The 20,723-nt window shown below is 34.9% G+C and overlaps 1 protein-coding gene across 16 annotated transcripts in view; it reads right to left on the bottom strand.

Annotated features, from left to right (window-relative positions):
• Positions 1 to 20,723, bottom strand: part of PPFIA2 (PTPRF interacting protein alpha 2) — a 494,134-nt gene that overhangs the window by 69,608 nt on the left and 403,803 nt on the right. For all 16 annotated transcript variants that reach the window (XM_047740329.1, XM_047740328.1, XM_047740334.1 and 13 more), the window contains 4 exons: positions 10,151 to 10,388; positions 6,499 to 6,528; positions 3,250 to 3,380; positions 1,361 to 1,515 (listed from right to left, as the gene is read on the bottom strand). In XM_047740329.1, coding sequence (XP_047596285.1) covers positions 1,361 to 1,515; positions 3,250 to 3,380; positions 6,499 to 6,528; positions 10,151 to 10,388 — 554 coding nt within the window. The remainder of the gene's footprint in view (positions 1 to 1,360; positions 1,516 to 3,249; positions 3,381 to 6,498; positions 6,529 to 10,150; positions 10,389 to 20,723) is intronic.

Below are 20,723 nucleotides of genomic sequence, written 5' to 3' on the forward strand. Positions count from 1 at the left end.
AATCTTCTATCTTCTTTCCTTATGCAATAATTTTTTATGGCTTAAGGAGTTCCTCTTCTGAGAAACAGAAATCCAAAGACGATTTAATTAACCTGCTGAGTAACATTTAATCACATTTAATCACACACCAGTTTCCTATGGTTTGAGATGCTTTGCGTGGGTTTTACATTATGGAAGTTGGGAAGAGCATTTTTGAATACACCACATTTGTAAATTTGCAAACATAAATATTACTCTCGGAAATTCTTTTGGTGCCATGACTGGAAAGTAAGCCTGGCAGCTGGAACATTACTTCTAAGTAATCATTCCTTTATTTGGGAAACTAAAGAAAGTGCTAAGAAATCTGTTCCATTCTGTTCAGCATTTAGTGTTAGAGGTAGGAGCTAAATATTTCCCAATAATTTTATAGTTCTAAGAAAAATACGAAAAGATGGAAAAAAGAAGATGCAATCACAAATAGCCAATATGATGAAAAAATAAATATGTAGAAAGAGACACACATATACACACACACAAACCAAGTGTATATGTTATAATTTTAGGAAATACATTTTTCAAATTCTTTTTGTTTCAGACAATTATAAATATGTCCATGCATCCATCCATCCATCCATCATTCATCACCTATCTATGTACATATGTTTATACATTTACTTAGGGTCATTTTAAATGTACTGACCTATATTTTTCTTCAATTAGTAACTGACAATAAGTAAGTAACACAAGCTCTACTACCTATTCCTTCCTCTGTCTCCCCACCTACACAGTGTAGAGTTTGTTTGTGGAAGCTGTGTTAGCTTTAAACAAAGAAATCCTGTACTTTTTTGCCCTGCGTATCGTAAGTCTTTATTTTGACTGAAAAATTTATTTTGGATTTCTTATAGGGATTTCAATTGTCTCAGCAGAAAAACGTGTATAGATATCTGTCCCTTAAGTGGCAGAATGTTCAGTGGTTTTAAACCGCTTTGAAACACTGACACTAGGATAAATTTCTCAGTTTTGCAAGTTACTAAGACACTGTTTACTCATCAATAAAGAAGAATAACTGTAATAACATTTGTCTCATAGGGGCCTGGTGTCTATTACAGAGTCAGCATCAAATAAATTCTAGCTACTGTTATTCGTAGAAAAATCAAAAGGACCATACGTTTTACAATATTTTTCCCCTGTAAGTTTTGCCCAACATTATTCAGCTAAATTGAATTTATAGAGCCGATTAAAAAAGAAAGTTTGTCAGGGAAAAAAAAGCTGATTAAAAAAAGAAAGAAATGCAAAGATGGGAAATGAAACGAAAAGCAGATAGACCCTCAGAAGTGACCGCAATGAGTGGCCGTGAAGAGTCAAACCCATGCACACTTACGGAGCTGCCCAAGTCGGGCTTTTTCTTTTTTACCAAACAGACGTCCTATTGAAGACTTGATTCCCTTCTTCTTGGGGGCTTTGTGAAGAGAGTCTTGGCTGCTATTGGCACTGCCAAGCCCAAGGCTTTCTGGCTCAAGGGAGGCAGACAAACTACTGCAAAACACAAAAGAGAGCAAACTGCTCGTCCCACAAGGTACACAAGACTTGCTCCTTTAGAAAGGGACAAACGGAAGAACACTTACTTTCTCCCTTTCCTCCCACATTTGCTCTTAAGCATACTGAAGTTTGGGGGTTTTTCCAGCCTTACGGCTATCCAATTTTTTTCTAGAAAAGATTATTTTTGTTCTAAATGTTTTCCCCCTTACTTTTGACATAATCTTGAATGAACCAAGGAACACAGGTTGGCTTATTCATTGCATGTTAAATGACCTTCCATTCTTCAGCATGTGACCCTTTCCCTAGTTCCTTCTCAGAGTTTATTATTTTTTAGTCATAAACATAATGACCCATGATAAGACATTTAAATTTATCTAACAGTGAAATTTAAGGGGCTACTCCAGCCACAAATTTCCTGAGTTTTTGTCTAGCCATCTTTCCCTCTCCCAGTTTTAGAATCTAATTCTTTTCATTTTAAATCATCGAGGTAGGATTTAGAAGCAAATAATCATATGCTCTAGTGATCACTTTATGTTTTTTCTTACAGTTCTCAGGTATTCTTTTAGGTACATGATAAACTGAAATGAATTCTAAGCAGTTGTTCGAGCTTCCATTCCTGGGCACTCTCACTGATGCTGTATTAATAGGAGAGGTTCAATACATATTGCTATCTATTCTACCACTGTTAATGTGACAACGCTATGATGAATTACTTTACTTATTCATCCTAATTAATGAGTTCACATTCTCTAAACTCCGAACCAATAGCTTTCACATGTTAAAATATAATTCACACTTTTCTTGGAGGGTGAAAGCATATATTTTGAAACTGGAGTAACTATTTTTTTTTCCACATTAGAAATTAAAAATAAATAAAACAGAAGGAAAAAAATGCCTGTGAGCACAGAAAGCTCTGTTTTCAAATATATTTCTTGTAAAACACATATGATTTAGAAGACAGATTCTTACGTAGGTTTTAATACTAAGTCATTATGTTCAGTTATATCAATTATGTGTCTAGAGATGCTACAATTTATAAGACCGTAAAAGACCATATATTTAAGATGTGAACTGCATACTTAGATTTATTTATGCCATTAGTTATTATGGAGACCTGCTTGCAATTTTGTAGGCAGACAGAAAGGACCATAGGATGAGTTACTATGAAAAATGGGTATTTTTCCCTTATCCTTTCTTCTAACACTTTGGCATGGATACTTTTTTTCCTAAGGACTTTCTGCCTGAGTAGCTGTTCTAGCCCACAGCACCAGCACCTGGAGGGTGGTGTACACATTGGTCTGCTAAAAGTAAATTAAGTGCAGTTACGACTTCAGACCGTAATTACTCTTATACCTAAGCCAAATTTATAACCCTTTCCTAGAATCCCTTAATTTTTTCTGTTATTCCTCTTAGTAAGACCTTCCATTAGCTTGACTTTAATAGGAAATATCTGCTAAAAATAGAAGAGTTTGTCTTGTTCACATTGGCTAGTAATAAGACCACAAATACACAGTTAATTTTAAAACTAAAAATTTGATCTCAGAATGCAATTTTTTTTCCCCTCACAAGTGATGCTGGAGACAGGGAGCAGAGCAATACCCAATGAAGAGTTAAATCTCAAATCAAATTTCTCACCTAAATGTTTAAGCAGTCAATTTGACAACACTGAAAGAAAGAGGAATATTTTCAGAAGGAGAGCATGCCAAGTTCTGGGTGCTGGGAGAGTCATACCTTCGGGCATCATTGTGGTAGGAGGAGGGAAGGGTGTGAGTCATCCTGATGGCTCTAGGGGTAGGGGGAGGAGAAGTTTCACATTTAATTGTTGCTTTATCCTCCCGACCATCTTCTTCCACCACTGCAATCTAGAAGCGGAAACAATACATTCAGATAAATTCTTTCTAGATTTCAACTGAAATTGATGGAAATGGAAAAATCATTAAGCAAGGCTAATTGATTCTAATATAAAAACAAAACAAAAAAACTTGGGGCATATAGGTCTTACACATATAAATTCACATTATTGAAGAATGTGAGTGTCATAACTGTTTAAAAGTGAAGATGTTCCAGTTAAAAAAAAAATGGACACATTCCACAACAATATATTTTAGAGTAAATAAACATCATAGATCAATACCCAGGGACTATGAAAAAGCTATCCTGGAATCCATTTCAATATAACAGGAATGCAAATGCTTTATAAAAAGTTACTGAACACATATTTGAGCTAATTCACTAAAAAAAAGCATGCATCGCCGGTTATCATAACATGGATATCTTTTCATAGATTTTTTGAAGTGAGAAGAGAAGGTGGTAAAAATACAACTTTACTAGATAAATTGTATTAAATCAGGATAATGAAATATGTTCCAGATATTTAAAAAATGAGTGGCAGTTTATCAGGAAAAAAAATTTCTTGCAAATTATTTCATTTCACTACTTCTCATGAGAATATGGACAAAGGCATACAGAAACCATAAGATGGCGTGGAAGGGATTTCTTTAAATAATTTAGTTCAGAATCCAGAACAATTCAGGATGCCAAACCAAATTTTGTCAGAGATAGACATGTAAAAGTGCATTACAGTAAGACTTCTCAACAACTGAGTTGATTGTAAAGATGTACTTTTTAACAATAATCCTGCATATTTTTCATGGCATCACTGTGCATTGAAATTCATAAAATATATACACATAGAAAGATGATGGAAAGCATAGTTAGAAGATACAGTCCTGATGACAAAATGTTAACAATATGACTATAGCAAAAATGTTAAAGCTGTTTATTATCTTATGTCAACATAATGTCTTACTTTGTTTCTATGTTAAGCTATTATGCATAAATGTATTTATGTAGGATACACAATAAAGACCTCATGCATTGGAGAAACTTAATGAAATTGTTTGACTGGGCTTTTGTCATCCAAGCTTAGACTACTTTTAACAGTTTATGTAGGCATCTTTATAGGATTTCCTCTCTCCATTTCAACCAGTATACTGCCACCAGAAGAATCTTTTCCAAGAACTACTTTGAGGATGATGTTAATACTCTGGAAAACTCTTTCTAAACTCACATCTCATCTAAATTCAGAAAGTACATTTCCAAACTCTTCCTAATATGTGTTTATGTCTTCACAGTCCCATAGTCTAGCTGTAACTGTTTTCTGTGATTATTTCTGCTAAGCCTAACCTTTCTGCTTCCAGAATTTCCCCCTGAAACACCTCCTAAAGTGACTTATTCTGTCCACATTGCCAGTCAAACTATGCCAACTTTCCAAATACCAGCTTTTAAAAACACCATACACAAACTGTTTGCCTGAATAATGCTTAGAGCTTACACTATATAAATAAAATAGAGGAGAAAGGATTTAAAATCAGAGATGGATTTGAATTCTGGTTTCTCTTATTTGTTGAGTGACACGGGTTAATTACTTACCTTTTCTAAGATTCAATTTCTTCATCAATAAAATGGATATGATAATAATTATCTTAGCAGGTTCTTTTGAAGTACAAACAGAATCACACCTGTAACTCCTTATCCTGATACATAACAATTTTTAGTTTGTGGTCTTTTAATGACCAAGACCACCTACCTTTCTCACCAACCATTTCTTCACCCCCTGAATTCCCTGAGCCTGCATCTCTATACAGGACCTTCCTTTGTGACTTTTTTCCTTATATCCACTGAACTTCTTTTACATCCATCATCTACTCAGATTTCTTTCTATATTTCCAGTGTGACCCTTTTAAGTGGTAGAGGAAGTCAAAGACAAAGAACTTTATGCATGATAAATCTGACAATTGAAAACCAACTGATAGTATCAAGAAGAAGATACTATATGAATATAGATAACTCAAGAAAAAAAAATTCCATCAATCTAAGCCATACAAATATAATATAGATTTCTTTAAATTAAAAAAGACAAAAGAAAAAAATTGTTTGTTGGTTTCTTAAGTGTTTGGACATAGTCTATCACATCTTGATGATGCTGAAAAATAAATTTATACACTGGATAATAGGTTGAATCTTTGAAATCTTTCCCATATGATATCTCATGTGTCCGAACTCTGTTGTTCTCAATTATCTAACAAGATGTCATTTTGTGAATCAAAACTGGAGTCAATTTTGTTTCTCATTTCCAATATTTATTCTATTTATGTCACACCAAATAGGAAGGCAACAGATTAATGACTATTTTTATAAGTTTTGTATTCTTGATGCTCTGGCATCTGGTATCGTGCTTGACCCAGGGCAGAATGTTCCTCCCAGGGCTAGCTAATTCCTAGAGATAGCAAACTACTTCCCTGGAGTATGCCTTTCATGTGCACATTAATCAATCTAGCCCAGTATGCCAAATCATACTCTCTATCTGGTTCTTACACTTCAGGAGGCAATATTCCTCTACCTTAATTATCCCAGGATGGGAATCAGTAACTAGAGATGGCCCAGTACCTAGAGCCCACTACATGATTAAAACTACCCAATCCTAAGCCTGCTTACCCTGTCTTGCCATTCCAACAGAAACCACAGTAAAGCTCCTACTCATCCTTTCTCCTAGCTCTTTCTGCTTCAGGAAAACCTACTCGGGTACTTCCCTTTGCCTTTGCATTCTATGGCATGCCCCCCTCCTCTTGGGAAGTATGAGTAACAAGCTATCTTTTCATTGGCCGTGGTCTCCTGATCTGTTGGTCTGAATAATAGTAAAACCTACAATTAAAAATAAGCACATTGTTCTAGCACTGACAATAAACAATCTAACTCTATGATATTTAGACCACGTAATCTAATCATTACCCTACAAAGCATAAACAATTTTATTTTGAAGCATTTGCTCTTATAATCATATTTACACAACTGGATAACACTTAACTCAGTATTTCTTTTTATGTTTATAAAATGGTTCAACTAATGGGAATATAATTTTAAAGCTTTCATAGAAAAGCAACATTCAGTTAGCAATCATATAAAAGATATTTACAGTACCTTTCTCCGATGTTTCCTTAGATCACTTGGCTGTGATTGGCAGTAATAAAAGCAACATAAAACAGAACTAATTAGAGAGTACCATTTGATCATGTTACAAGTTTAAATAGTATTCTATAACTTGACTGTCTTGTTTTTTCATTCCATTGTTTTCTAAATAAATGTCTTTAACCATTACAGAAGGACTTCTCCTGAGAAGGACTTCAGAGAGGAAACTTCTCAGATGGAATGGGTGGAGACCATGTCCACATGATGGGGTCAAACATACGTGTATGAGATCTGAGACATGGAACCCTAGGGAATAGGAAGCACATATGGAGTGATCTAGCCAGAAATAAATATGGTACTATACCCTCCCAAGAAAACATAAATGGGAATGAAGAAGATCATAGATAAGTGAAGAATCAGTGCACATATATGGAGCTTATAAATATTCCTATCTATGCAGAGCCTTGGTCCTCCCTTGGGCTGGGATGCTATTCCTGAGGTATCTCAAACTTCCTGGCATCCCAACAAATCTCTCATTCCCAAATGCCCAAAGCTCTGGCCTCAGTGTAACATGTTTCTATGACTGCTGTTTTCTTGTTGATGCGCTTTTAAAGAATTTTTTGAAAAGCGAATTCTTTCTAATTTCCAATGAACCTATATTCCCTTAATATCTTGATTAATTTTTCTTGTGTGAGTAAAATGATTTTATTCCATTTTAGTTACATTTACATTTATATATTTTTCATTCAATATTCTAACTAGATATTGGTGGAATGTTCTTTATGCTTATAGATTTGTGGTGAGGTAAAAGTAAATAAAAGCACATTTTATAATGAGGACAAATAATGTTTGTAAAACATATAAACATATCCAATACAAATGAATACAATAATCTTTTCCATCTCTGTTTTTCTGTCCCTAAAACCTTTCATTTTCCTCTGACTATTCAAACATGGATTATATCCAACAAGATTATCTTTCCTCCCCAATATTTTCTACAGGTAAAAGAAAATCTACTTGTCTTTCACTGTAACAGTGATGAATTTAATGACAAAGTGCTATTAGGAGATAAGGACTTCCCAGGTTTCATTTCTTTTTTCTGAGTCAGATACGGAAAATTTTAATTACATTTTTACCCTCAGGAAAAGCTTCAAACATTTTTAAGTATGGTAATCATAGTGTAATAATGTTCAGTTGCCATTGATTTATTTATGACTAACTGCTCAAGAAAATGCAGAAAACTGGCACCTTTTTCAGATATACACAAACATTATGTCTAAATGTGTTTATACACATTTTATTAGTATAAAATAATAACACTATCAAAGATTATGATGCTAATGTTTATGGAACTACTTAAATGAGCAAAACACTATATTGCAAAAGTATAAAAAAGAATAGCAGAACAGAAATAACGGAAGCTTCCTTGCCTTGAATACTGACTAAATTATGCTCTGTGGGCATAACACTCTTACTATAGCTTTGATAATAAACAAGTCATCAATATATGTAGCAAATATAAACAGAAACTAAGCCAGAGACAATATCCTGTTTAGTTAATAAAGTCAGGTTGATGGTTCCTAGATTTTGAAAATAAGCAGATCACAACGTAGCTGCATATATTGGGTATATTTCAGTATACTGGCTAAAAGTTTGTGCTGTGTCAAGGTGGGGTCAGTTCTGATTAGCTGTCCTTTGTCCTGATTGGATATTTTTTATAATGTCTATTTTAAAATTACTTTTTTAAGATTTTATTTAATTATTTATTTGAGAGTGAGAGCACGAGCATGAGCCAGGGCCAGGGGATGGGAGGTGGTGGGGATCAGCAGAGGGAGAAGCAGACTCCCTGCTGAAGAAAGAGCCTGAGTAGGATCTAGATCCCAGGACAAGACCTGAGCTCAAGATCTGAACCAAAGACAGCCACTTACCTAAGCCACCCAGGTGCCCCTATTTAAAAATATCTTTTAATATCAAGTCTGGAAATGAGCACAGACTAGAAGACTCAGTAGCTTAAGAAGGTAAAAATTTCTTTAAAAAAAAAAAATTTTGCCATTTTTCTTTTATGTTAATCTTTATTGTATGAAAGTCCATAATCATAAAGAGTTTGAACATGAAAAACACTGTAATACCATAAGAATAGTTTTTGTTTCAATTCTTAATTGTAACATTAAAGAAAAAGATATTTAACTTACATACATAACAAATTTGTAAAAATAAAATTTAAAAAACTTGTAAGGTACTTTCTCCTCAGAGGTGACAGCATTTTCTATATATAGAGAGATATGACTTCTTTATAAATATGTGCATATATGTACATTAATATAAATCAATTCCAATGGAAATAATTTTTACAATTTATTAGCTACAATACATATCACTGCAACATATTTATGTAAAGATGTCATTTAGAAAATGAATTAAAATGTTTTTCAGATATTTCATACACTTAAATACACACACAGATATAGACACTGTGACACTATCTATAGTAGCTTCACAGCCTTCTGACTGTATTTAGAAACACTGTATACACCCCATATTCTTCTGTAGTATCATTAATTTCTCCTCCATTTGTTATATTTGTGCTAGTTTTATACTGTATAAAACTTATTTCACCTATTTGTTTTAAATTAATTTCTATCTCCAAACTCATCTTTAATTAGAATTTTATTGTTTTAGCAGTGAAGTTTTACTATTCATTACAAAAACAGAATTTTACCTCTAAAAATGTTTTAGAATATTTAAATCTTCATTAATGTCATTTAAACATATTCCCAGGTTATCTCACACACACACACACACACACACACACACAAAGGGACAGAATAGCACAAGCTTTTGTGTCAGAAAATCTGAAGAAAAATCCAGCTCCACTTACTGTGGTAAGCATAAGCAATTTACTCATGCTCTCAAACCCCAGTTACCTCTGCTCTCTCTTGAGGTGATACCCTCAGACTTGCAGATGTTATCACGAGAACTAAGTGACTAACCATCATAGCATTCAGTAGTCATTCCTGTCATTCCTTCCAGACGTTCCTCTGTATTATTTTTAGCAAAGAGCACTTTGATTTTTCTCTCAATTATGTTCAGTGTGCCTCTTAATTTAGGTTTCCAACTATTAATCCCAAATATTAAAAAGAAATGAAATAAAGAAAGAGTAAAGAAGGGTAAAAATGTTGACATGAAATTCTAAAAAATATTGGTAAATTGTCACTATTTTTTCTGATGGCTCTTCTTATTAAAATTATATTACCTATATTATAAAATGTTAACATTCTATGTTGTTCTATTGAAGCAATTATAATAATATGGGTTTTTTTTTGTGATTTATTGCCTTAAAAATAAAAAACCCAGTCCCAATTTACTTGATCAAGATCCCATGAAAATTTACTTAATGGTTTAAGTCATTCAGATAGCTGCTGGGATATTTAGACTACTGCTTTTCCATTTACTTATTATGTGATCTTAGAAAATTACACCTTTGTAGGCTACATTTGTTTGTCTCATAATGGGATAAATAGTTGCACCCACCACATAGGGATGTTGTGAAAAAAAGAAAAACAACAAAAAACACAGAAGGTCCTTAGAATAAACACCCAGTAAGTATCAGCTCATGCACCATTCATCCTAATGGGGGCAAGTGTTCTCATGCATATCATCATACCAGTGTCATGACTCCCATCCGATCCATTTCCCTGGCAGGACTCCGAGGGGTAAGCTTTGGCGTTGAGTGTCCACTCGGGGGAGATGAACTGGCCAGCGAAGAAGCTGTAACCGAGGCAGTGATGGAGGTTCCTGGGTGGACTCTTGCTAAATTCAGGCCTTCTAGGCTCACACTAGCCACTCGGTTCTCAATTTCTTCAGCACGTAACTCCGTAGATTCTTTTTCTTCCTGAATTAGCCTGAAAGATACAGTTTAATTTGGATCCATGATATGGTGCTAAGATGGTAGCTGGAATTCACGTAAATAAATGAATAAATAAAGAGCTCTGTGAATATTTTATACCAAATCTAACGTTTTCTTTTCTCTAAGGCAACGATATAACTTTCAATAAATTTCAGAGGCTTTCTGGCTGAAATTCAGAAAATCCTTCTTTTCAAGTGATATATAGCTCCTCCCCACTTTCAGTCTAACCCTCTTTCTATACTACCACCTGCTAAAACTTTTTTTCCAGCTGCTAAACCTTTTAAAACCTTGCCTGCCTAGATAATTTCTGCTACTAATCCTTTTTTTTTCCCTGCCACTCATCCTAATCTTACATTTGGACTGAGGTGCCAATAAATGGACTTTTAGAAACTCAGATCCTAACAAAGATACTGAACTTGACCTCCCACTTGATGAAAAAGTATAACTGATGGAATCTTCAACGAATGGTCATTCATAATTATCATTTGGTCAAATAAAACCCTGAGACTTTTTTTAAAGAATACTTACTTAGCCAAGTCAACTTCAAAAAAGCACCAGGTAATGCAATAATATGGAGATGATATAACCACAGGTAGATAGATATGTACATACAGAATAAAAGAAATTGTTTCAACTGTTGCTATAAATGTTTTTGAGAAGACAAAGCACTATTACCCATTTTTTCTTTAAGGAGAAGCTTCAAGAATACATACAAATTAACTATTAGAGACATGCAAAGAACAAAGAGCTTTAGTTTGGTCACATAAATATCCTATTTAAGTCGAATCTATACATATTTTGTATATTGTTACAATGAAACTGTGTAGCAGCAGTTGATTTAAAAATGGTGATCAACAACCTCTCCTGAGATATTTTCCTATTAACTACAAATGGCTTATTGTGATCTATGATACATAGTCCTAAAATCCAAGGTTATAATAACTGCAAAGTTTTCTTTTCGCATATTTACTTTGGAAACCAGTTTTTTGGTTTTTTTTACAAAACTAAACATACTCTTACCATATCATTCGGTAATTGTGTTCCTTGGTATTTACCTAAGGGAGTCGAAAACTTAAGTCTACACAAAAACCTGCATACAGATGTTTATAGCAACTTTATACATAATTGACAAACCTTAAAAGCAACCAAGATCTCTTTTAGTTGGTAAAGGGATAATCTGTGGTATATCCGGACAATGGAATAGTACTCAGGGCTAAAAAGAAATGAACTACCAAGCCTTGAAAAGAGATGGAAGAACATTAAGTGCATATGACTAAGCAAAAGAAGCCAATCTAAACAGGCTATGTATTGTGTGATTCCAACTATATGACACTCTAGGAAAAGGCAAAACTACAGGGACAGGAAAAGATCAATGGTTATCAGAGGTCAGCAGGGGGAAAGGGTTGAATAGGCAGAACACAGAGGATTTTTATGGCAGTGAAAAATGCTCTGTATGATACCATAATGATGGATACTTGTCAGACATTTTCCAAACCTACAGAATATACAACATCAAAAGTAAATTATAATGTAAACAATGGAATTTGGGTGATTATTATGTTTCGGTATAGGTGCACCAACTTTAATATACTGCTGTGGCGAAGGGTGTTAATGATGGGGGAGGCCATGCATGTGTGAGGCCAGGGGATATACGGGAAATCTTATTACTTTGCGTGAACCTTCAGATCTGCGTGAACGTAAAACTGCTTCCAAAATTTAAGTAAAAAGATACTGAGACACATTTACTCTTAGTTATAATTTTTCAGTTCCACAAAGAATATGAATTCTGTGGTGCCTGGGTGGTTCAGTCAGTTAAGCATCTGCTTTCAGCTCAGGACATGATCCCAGGGTCCTGGGATCCAGCCCCATGGCCGGCTTTCTGCTCAGCGGGGAGTCTGCTTGTCCCTCTCCTTCTGCCCTTCCTCCCCCTGCTCCTGCTCTCTTCTTGTGTGCTCTCTCTCTCTCTCTCTCAAATAAATGAATAAAATATTTTTTAAAAAGAATAAGAATTCTCTTACTTTGAAATTTATTTTCATGGGTACACTTTAAGTTCACCCAAAGATCAGAATCCCAAAGAAAGGCTTAGTCAAGTAACATAACACAACATTATTAACGCTTTAAACACATTTCAATGGAAAAAAATGTCTCCTCTTAGAAAAACAACAACAACAACAAAAAGAAATTTTGTACTTTAAAATGCCGAGTGGGAAATGACTCCTTCAGAAAAATTGTTTTTTCTACGAATAAACTGTGGTTATGAACACTAGACATCGTATTAATTGTAAAGGAAAGTCAAACCTAGAGAAATAAACTGAGTAATAGGTAGACTGAAGTTTAATTAAACAGGAAATCAAATGCTACCGATATGTTCAGTTTATTTAGAAAAATGATAATCCATTGATCTTTAGAATCCTAATGCAGAGAAAGAAGAAAGAAAGAAAGAAAGAAAGAAAGGGAAAGAGAGGGAGGGAGGAAGGAAGAGAAAAGAGTCCCTTTGAAATGTCCTAATGTGGGGTGCCTGGGTGGCTCAGTGGGTTAAAGCCTCTGCCTTCGGCTCAGGTCATGATCTCAGGGTCCTAGGATAAAGCCCCGCATGGGGCTCTCTGCTCAGCAGGGAGCCTGCTTCCTCCTCTCTCTCTGCCTGCCTCTCTGCCTACTTGTGATCTCTGTCTGTCAAATAAATAAATAAAATCTTAAAAAAAAAAAGAAATGTCCTAATGCGTTGGGGAGAAAGTCCCACATAAATCATTAAAAAGGATGGAATAATAAATAAGACCACAGAAGTAAGGCACTCAAAATAGTAGCTAACTGCAGATGCACAGATTAAATAACAAATGAGGCAGTGGCAAATGAAGTAATTTAATCCCTTCCTTTAAGGGAGAATTAGCAAACTAAGGGAACCAGAAAAGAGGAATTTTTTTTTAATGGTTAACAATAGTTTGTGGAAGAAGAAAAATCTTAACCAGAAATAAATTCTAGCGTTAGCAGTTTTTACGAAGATGCTACCACTGTTTTTATGAAGATGCTTATTTCTTTTTTATAACAAGTTTTTACATTTTAATTCCAGTATAGTTAACATAGTGTTATATCAGTTTCAGGTGTACAATAGACTGATTCAACACTTCCATACACACTCAGTGCTCATCATGGTACATGAACTCCTTAATTCCCATCACATGTTTCACTCATTCTCCCACCCTCTCCCCTCTGGTGACTGTCAGTTTGTTCTCCACACTTAAGAGTCTGTTTCTTGGTTTGCCTCCCTTTTTTCCCTTTGCTCGTTTGTTTTGTTTCTTAAATTCCACATATTAGTGAAATCATATGGTATTTGGCTTTCTGTGAATTATTTCACTTAGCATGATACTCTCTAGCTCCATCCATGTTGTTGCAAATGGCAAGATTTCAGTTTGTTCTGTTTTGTTTTGTTTTGTTTTTTGAGAGAAAAAGAGAGTGCACACAGATGCACACTTACGAGTGAGGGGAGGTGAGGGGCAGAGGGAGGGGGGATTTTTTTGGTTATGTTGTACACCTGCAACATGTGAATTTTTTTGGTAAAATTTTTTTATTTAAATTCAATTTAATTAACATACACTGTATTATTAGTTTCAGAGGTAGAATTTAGTGATTCAGTAGTTGCATATAACACCCCGTGCTCATTAGTTCAAGTGCCCTCCTTAATGCCCGTCACCCAGTTACTCCATTCCCCCACCCACCTCTCCTCCAGCAAGAGAATCTTAAGCAGGCTCCATGTAGAGCCTGAGGCAGGGCTCAATCGCATGACCCTGAGATCATGACTGAGCCCAAATCAAGATTCAGATATTTAGCCAACTTAGTCACTCAGGTGCCCCAAGATTTCATTCTATTTTAGGGCTGAATAATTCTCCATTGTATGTATATACCAATTCTTTACTGTTTATCTATCAATGGACTCTCAGTCTGATTCTATAGTCTGGTTACTGTCAATAATGCTGCAATAAACACAGGGTTGCACGTATCCCTTTGAATGAGTGTTTTGGTATTTTTTGAGGAAATACCTAGTAGTGTGATTACTGGCTCTTAGGGTAGTTGTGGTCTTTTTTTCTTTGAAGATTTTATTTGTGTGTGTGTGTGTGAGAGGAGAGAGAGAGAGAGCGTGCACACAAGCAGGGGCAGCAGCAGGCAGAGGAAGAAGCAGCAGGCTCCATGATGAGCAAGGAGCCCCAAGTGGGACTTGATCCCAGGACGCTGGGATCATGACCTGAGCCTAAGGCAGCCACTTAACCGGTTGACTGAGCTACACAGGCATCCCAGATAGTTCTCTTTTTAACTTTTTGAGGAATCTCTACACTATTTTCTGGAGTGGCTGTAACAGTTTCCATCATCCACCAACAATGTAAGAGGATTCTCCTTTCTCCACATCTTCACCAGCAACACTTGCTGTTTCTTATGTTTTTGGTTTTAGCTATTCTGACAGGTGTGAGGTAATATCTCATTGTACTTTTTATTTGCATTTCCCTGACAATTAGTGATGTTGAGCATCTTTTCATGTGTCTGCTGACTATCTGTGTCTTTTAGGAAAAATTTCTTTTCATTTCTACCCATTTTTAATTGTATTATTTATTTTTGGGGTGTTGAGTCGTATGAATTTTTTTTTATATATTTTGGATATAACCCTTTATTGGATATGTCATTTGCAAATATCTTCTCCCATTCTGTAGGTTGCCTTTTAGCTTTGTTGATTGTCTCCTTTACGTGCAAAAGCTTTTTATTTTGATGTAGTCCCAATAGTTCATTTTTGGCTTTGCTTCCCTTGCCTCAGGAGACATATCTAGAAAATGTTGCTATGGCTGATGTCAGAAATTACTGCCTATGCTCTCTTTTACCATTTTTAGGGCGTCAGATCTCACATTTAGATCTTTAATCCATTTTGAATTTATTTTTTTTAAAGGTTTTATTTATTTATTTGACAGAGAGAGATCACAAGTAGGCAGAGAGACAGGCAGAGAGAGAGATGGGGAAGCAGGCTCCCTGCTGAGCAGAGATCCTAATGCAGGCTCGATCCCCGGACCCTGAGATCATGACCTGAGCTGAAGGCAGAGGCTTTAACCCACTGAGCCACTCAGGTGCCCCTGAATTTATTTTTGTGTATGGTGGAAGAAAATGTTCCAGTTTCATTCTTTTGCACATAGCTGTCCAGTTTCCTCAACACTATTTGTTGAAGATACTGGTCTTTCCCCATTGTATATTCTTTCTTCCTCTGTCAAAGATTAATTGACCATATACTTTTGAGTTTATTTCTGTGATTTCTAGTCTGTTCTACTGATCAATGTGTCTGTTTTTACGCCAGTACCATACTGTTTTGATTACTAAAGCTTTGTAATATAACTTGAAGTCTGGAGTTGTGATACATCCAGTTTTGATTTTCTTTTTCAAGATTGCTTTGGCTATTCAGGATCTACTGTGGTTCCACACAAATTTTAGGATTTTTTGTTCTAGTTTGTGAAAAATATTGTTGTTATTTTGATAGGGATTGCTTTAAATTTGTAGATTACTTTGGGTAGTATAGACATTTTAACAATATTTGTTTTAATCCATGAACATGGAATATCTTTGCATTTCTTTGTGTTGTTTTTAATTTCTTTCATCAGTGTTTAATAGTTTTTGGAGTATAGGTCTTTCAATTCCTTGGTTAAGCTATCCCTACATATTCTATTATTTTTTAAAAGTGCAATTGTAAATGGGATTATTTTCTTCATTTCTCTTTCTACTCCTTCATTATTAGTGTATAGGAATGCAACAGATTTCTGTACATTGATTTTGTGCCCTGCCACCTTAATGAATTCATTTATCAGTTCTAGTAGTTTTTTGGTGGAGTCTTTAGGATTATCTATAAACAATATCATGTCATCTGTAATTAGTAGAAGTTTTAGTTCTTCCTTACCAATTTGGACATTTTTTCCTTCTTTTTGTTGTCTAATTGCTATGGCTAGGTTTCCAGTAGTATGTTGAATAACAGTGGTGAGAATGGACATCCTTGTCTTTTTCCTGACCTTAAGAAAAAAACTTTTCCATGACTGAGTATGATACTTGCTATGGGTTTTTCATGGAAAGCCTTAATTATTATGTTGAGATATTTTCCCTCTAAATCTACGTTGTTGAGGGTTTTTATCATGAATGGGTATTGTACTTTGTCAAATGCCTTCTCTTCATCTGTTGAAATGATCATGTGTTTTTTAACCCTTTTCTTATTGATGTGCTGTATCACATTGATTTGTGAATATTTGATTACCCTTGCATTCTAGGGCTAAATCCCTCTTGATCATAGTGGATGTTTTTAATGTTTTGTTGGATTTGGTTCATTAATATTTTGTTGAGAATTTTTGCATCTATGTTCATCAGAGATATTGGCCTACAGTTCTTTTTTTGGTAATGTATTTATCTGGTTTTGGAATCAGGGTCATACTGGCCTCAGCATGGATTTGGAAGTTTACTTTAATTTGTATTTTTTGGAATAGTTTGAGAAAAATTGATATTACCTCTTTTTCAAATGTTTGGTAGAATTTGCCTGTGAAGTTGTCTGGTCCTGAACTCTTGTTTGTTGGGAGTTTTTTGATTACTGATTCAATTTCATTGCTGATAACTGGTCTGTTCAAATTTTCTATTTCTTCCTGCTTTAGTTTAGGTTATACATTTCTGGGAATTTACCCATTTCTTCAAGTTTGTCCAATTTGTTGGCATATAATTTTTCACAATATTCTCTTAAAATTGTTTTTCTTTTTTTAAGATTTTATTTATTTATTTGACAGAGAGAGATCACAAGTAGACAGAAAGGTAGGCAGAGAGAGAGAGGGAAGCAGGCTCCCTGCTGAGCAGAGAGCCCAATGAGGGACTCGATCCCAGGACCTTGAGATCATGACCTGAGCTGAAGGCAGCGGCTTAACCCACTGAGCCACCCAGGCACCCTTAAAATTATATTTCTGTCGTGTTGCTTATTACTTCTTCTCTTTCATCTGTGATTTTATTTGGGTCTTTATTTTAGGAGTCCGGCTGGATGTTTATCAATTTTATTGAACTTTGAAAAGAACCAACTCCTAGTTGCATTTATCTCCTCTATTGGTTTTTGTTTGTTCATTTATTTTTAGTTTCTTATCATTTATTACTGCTCTAACCTTTATTATTTCCTTCCTTCTGCTGGTTTTGTATTTTTTTTAAATTATTTTATTTATTTTTTGACAGCCAGAGATCACAAGTAGGCAGAGAGGCAGGCAGAAAGAGAGGAGGAAGCAGGCTTCCTGCTGAGCAGAGAGCCCGATGTGGGGCTCGATCCCAGGATCCTGGGATCATGACCTGAGCTGAAGGCAGAGGCTTTAACCCACTGAGCCACCCAGGCACCCCTGGTTTTGTATTTTGTTTATTTTTCTAGCTCCTTTAGGTGTAAAGTTAGATTGTTTATTTCAGATTTTTCTTGCTTCTATCTTGCATTGCTATAAACTTTCCCCTTAGAAACACTTTGGCTGTATCCCAAAGACTTTGGACCACTGCATTTTTCATTTTGATTTGTTTCCATTTAATTTTTTATTTCTTCTTTGAGTTCCCCATTGATTCTTCTTCTTCTTCTTCTTTTTTTTTTTTTTTTTTTGGTGATACCATTTTTATCTATTTTTTAATTATTTATTTATATTTTTCTTTTTTTAAATTTAATTTTATTTTTTCAGTGTTCAAAGATTCTTGTTTACGCATCACACCCAGTGCTCCATGCAATACATGACCTCCTTAATACCCACCACCAGGCTCTCCCAACCCCCAACCAACCTCCCCTCCAAAACCCTCAGTTTGTTTCTCAAAGTCCACAGTCTTTCATGGTTCATCTCCCCCTCCGATTTCCCCCAACTCACTTCCCCTTTCCTTCACCCAATGTCCTCTGTGTTATTCATTATGCTCCACAAGTAAGTGAAACCATATGATAATTGACTCTCTCTGCTTGACTTAGTTCACTCAGGATAATCTCTTCCAGTTCCATCCATGTTGATACAAAAGTTGGGTATTCATCCTTTCTGATGGAGGCATAACTCATTTTTAATTTAGTAGCATGTTATTTAACGGTCACATATTTGTGCTCTCTCCAGATTTTTCTTGTGGTTGACTTCTAGTTGCACAGTATTGTGGTCAGAAAAGGTGCATGGTATGACTTCAGTCTTTTTTAATTTGTTGACTTGTTTTGTGGTCTAATATGTGATCTATTCTGGAGAATGTTCCATGCGCACTTGAAAAGAATGTGTATTCTGCTCTTTTAAGATGGACTGTTCCAAATATATCTGTTAATTCCATCTGATCTAGTGTGTCATTCAAAGCCACTGTTTTCTTCTTGATTTTCTGTTTGGATGATCCATCCATTGATGTAAGTTAAAGTCTTCTACTATCATTGTATTATTATCAATTAGTTCCTTTATGTTTGTTATTAACATGTATTTGGAAGCTCCCATGTTGGGTGCAAATTTATAACTGTTCTATCTTCTTGTTGGATTGTCCCCTTTATTTATTATATAGTGTCCTTCTTTGTCATTTGTTATAGTCTTGGTTTTAAGTCAATTTTTCTAGTATAAGTATTGCTACCCCAGTATCTTTTGACATCCATTTGCATGACAGATGTTCTTCCATCCCTTCACTTTCAACCTGTCAGCATTTTTAGGTTTGAAATATATCTCTTGTCGGCAGCATATAGATAGCTCTTTTTTTTTTATTCTAAATCCAATCTGTCACCCTATGTCTTTTAATTGGAGCATTTAGTTTGTACATCCAAAATAATTATTGACAGGTATGTATTTATTGCCATTTTGTTACTTGTTTTGCAGTCGTTTTTATAGTTTTTCTCCGATCCTTTCTTCTCTTCTCTTCTCTCCTCTCTTTCATGGTTTGTTGGCTTTCTTCAGTCATATACTTGGATTTCTTTCTCTTTGTTCTCTGCATATCCATGACAGGTTTTTGATTTGTGGTTACCATTAGCAGTCTATATTAAGTTGATGGTTGCTTAAGTTTGAACCCATTCTTTAATCCTCTCCACATCACATTCTAAGCATATGGTGTCACATTTTATATCCTTTTATTTTGTGAATCCCTTGACTAATTTTTACAGATATATTCTCTACCTTTAGTTGTGGAGTTTGTTCTTCAGTCTTCAGATCATTTTCTGGGTTATATTCACTTATGTGAGTGTTATCTAGTTCTATTCACGGGATGAGATGAGCTTACATTCCTCCTACTCTACCATCTTCCCCTGCTGCCCAAGATGTCTATTTCTTTTGAATATTGGTATATACTTGAATTATATGTACCTCTTAATTTCTTACAAATTAACAGTTATATTAAATACATTATTAGGGTCAGCAAGGAAACCTATAAAAGGGTATCAACTTAATTAGTCTAGGCCAAGATTATAACTGGGCTCTACTACCTTAAGGTAACAAAGTTGAGTTCCAAGAGGGACCTGGGCTGTCATTGAGGGTATATGTATATATTTTCAATGAAAACAAATATCACAGAACCATAGTTGATTTCAAATCTATTCAGTGTGTTAAATCATTGGTTTCATAGTGTCAATAAATGTTATTCAGTTTTAATTTATGTTCCATATTATTTTTCTATTTATGCTAATCAAATATTTATGAAACACTTTCTATTTATCAAGAAAAGTGCTAAGATCTAGATATAAAACAGTGGGCAAAACAAGATACATTTCTTGTTCTTATATAATTTACAATCTAATGAAGGTAAGAAAGGCAGTAAAATGAACAAAAATACAGAAGAAGGATGGTAGAGATGTTCATGGTAAAAGTAAAGAGGGTGAAATGTTATGGGACAATGGTGTGGAATGAGGAGAATGTTCCAGAAGAAAGGAATAGCAACTATAAAGGAGAGAGCAAGGAACATTCGAAGAACTGGAAGTCTTATATAATGAAACATGGAATAGGTGAGAATGTCGAGGAAGGTGGGGCATTGTAGATAATATGGAGTATTTTGTTCTTTATCTTAAGGACAACTGAAGGGTTTGAAAAAGGGTTCCTTTACCTAAGCACATTGGGTTTTAAAAAAGTCTTCTCTGGTTGCAATGTTACTTTGGATTAGATGGGAACCCATGTACCGTGAGGAAACCAGAAAGTATTATTGTCATCTACATGAGAATTTATTGAAATGTGCAAGAGGCTGATGATAGTAGAGAACTGGATAGATGTGAATCATATTAGGAGGCCAACAGGTTTAGCTAGAGCCAGAAAAATGAAAAAAAAAAAAAAAAAAACACACCAAAAACTCCATTGTTCAAAATAGTAAAGAACTGTTCATCCACTGAGAAAAA

This window comes from Lutra lutra, chromosome 8, assembly GCF_902655055.1.
Source record: "Lutra lutra chromosome 8, mLutLut1.2, whole genome shotgun sequence".
NCBI lineage: Eukaryota > Metazoa > Chordata > Mammalia > Carnivora > Mustelidae > Lutra > Lutra lutra.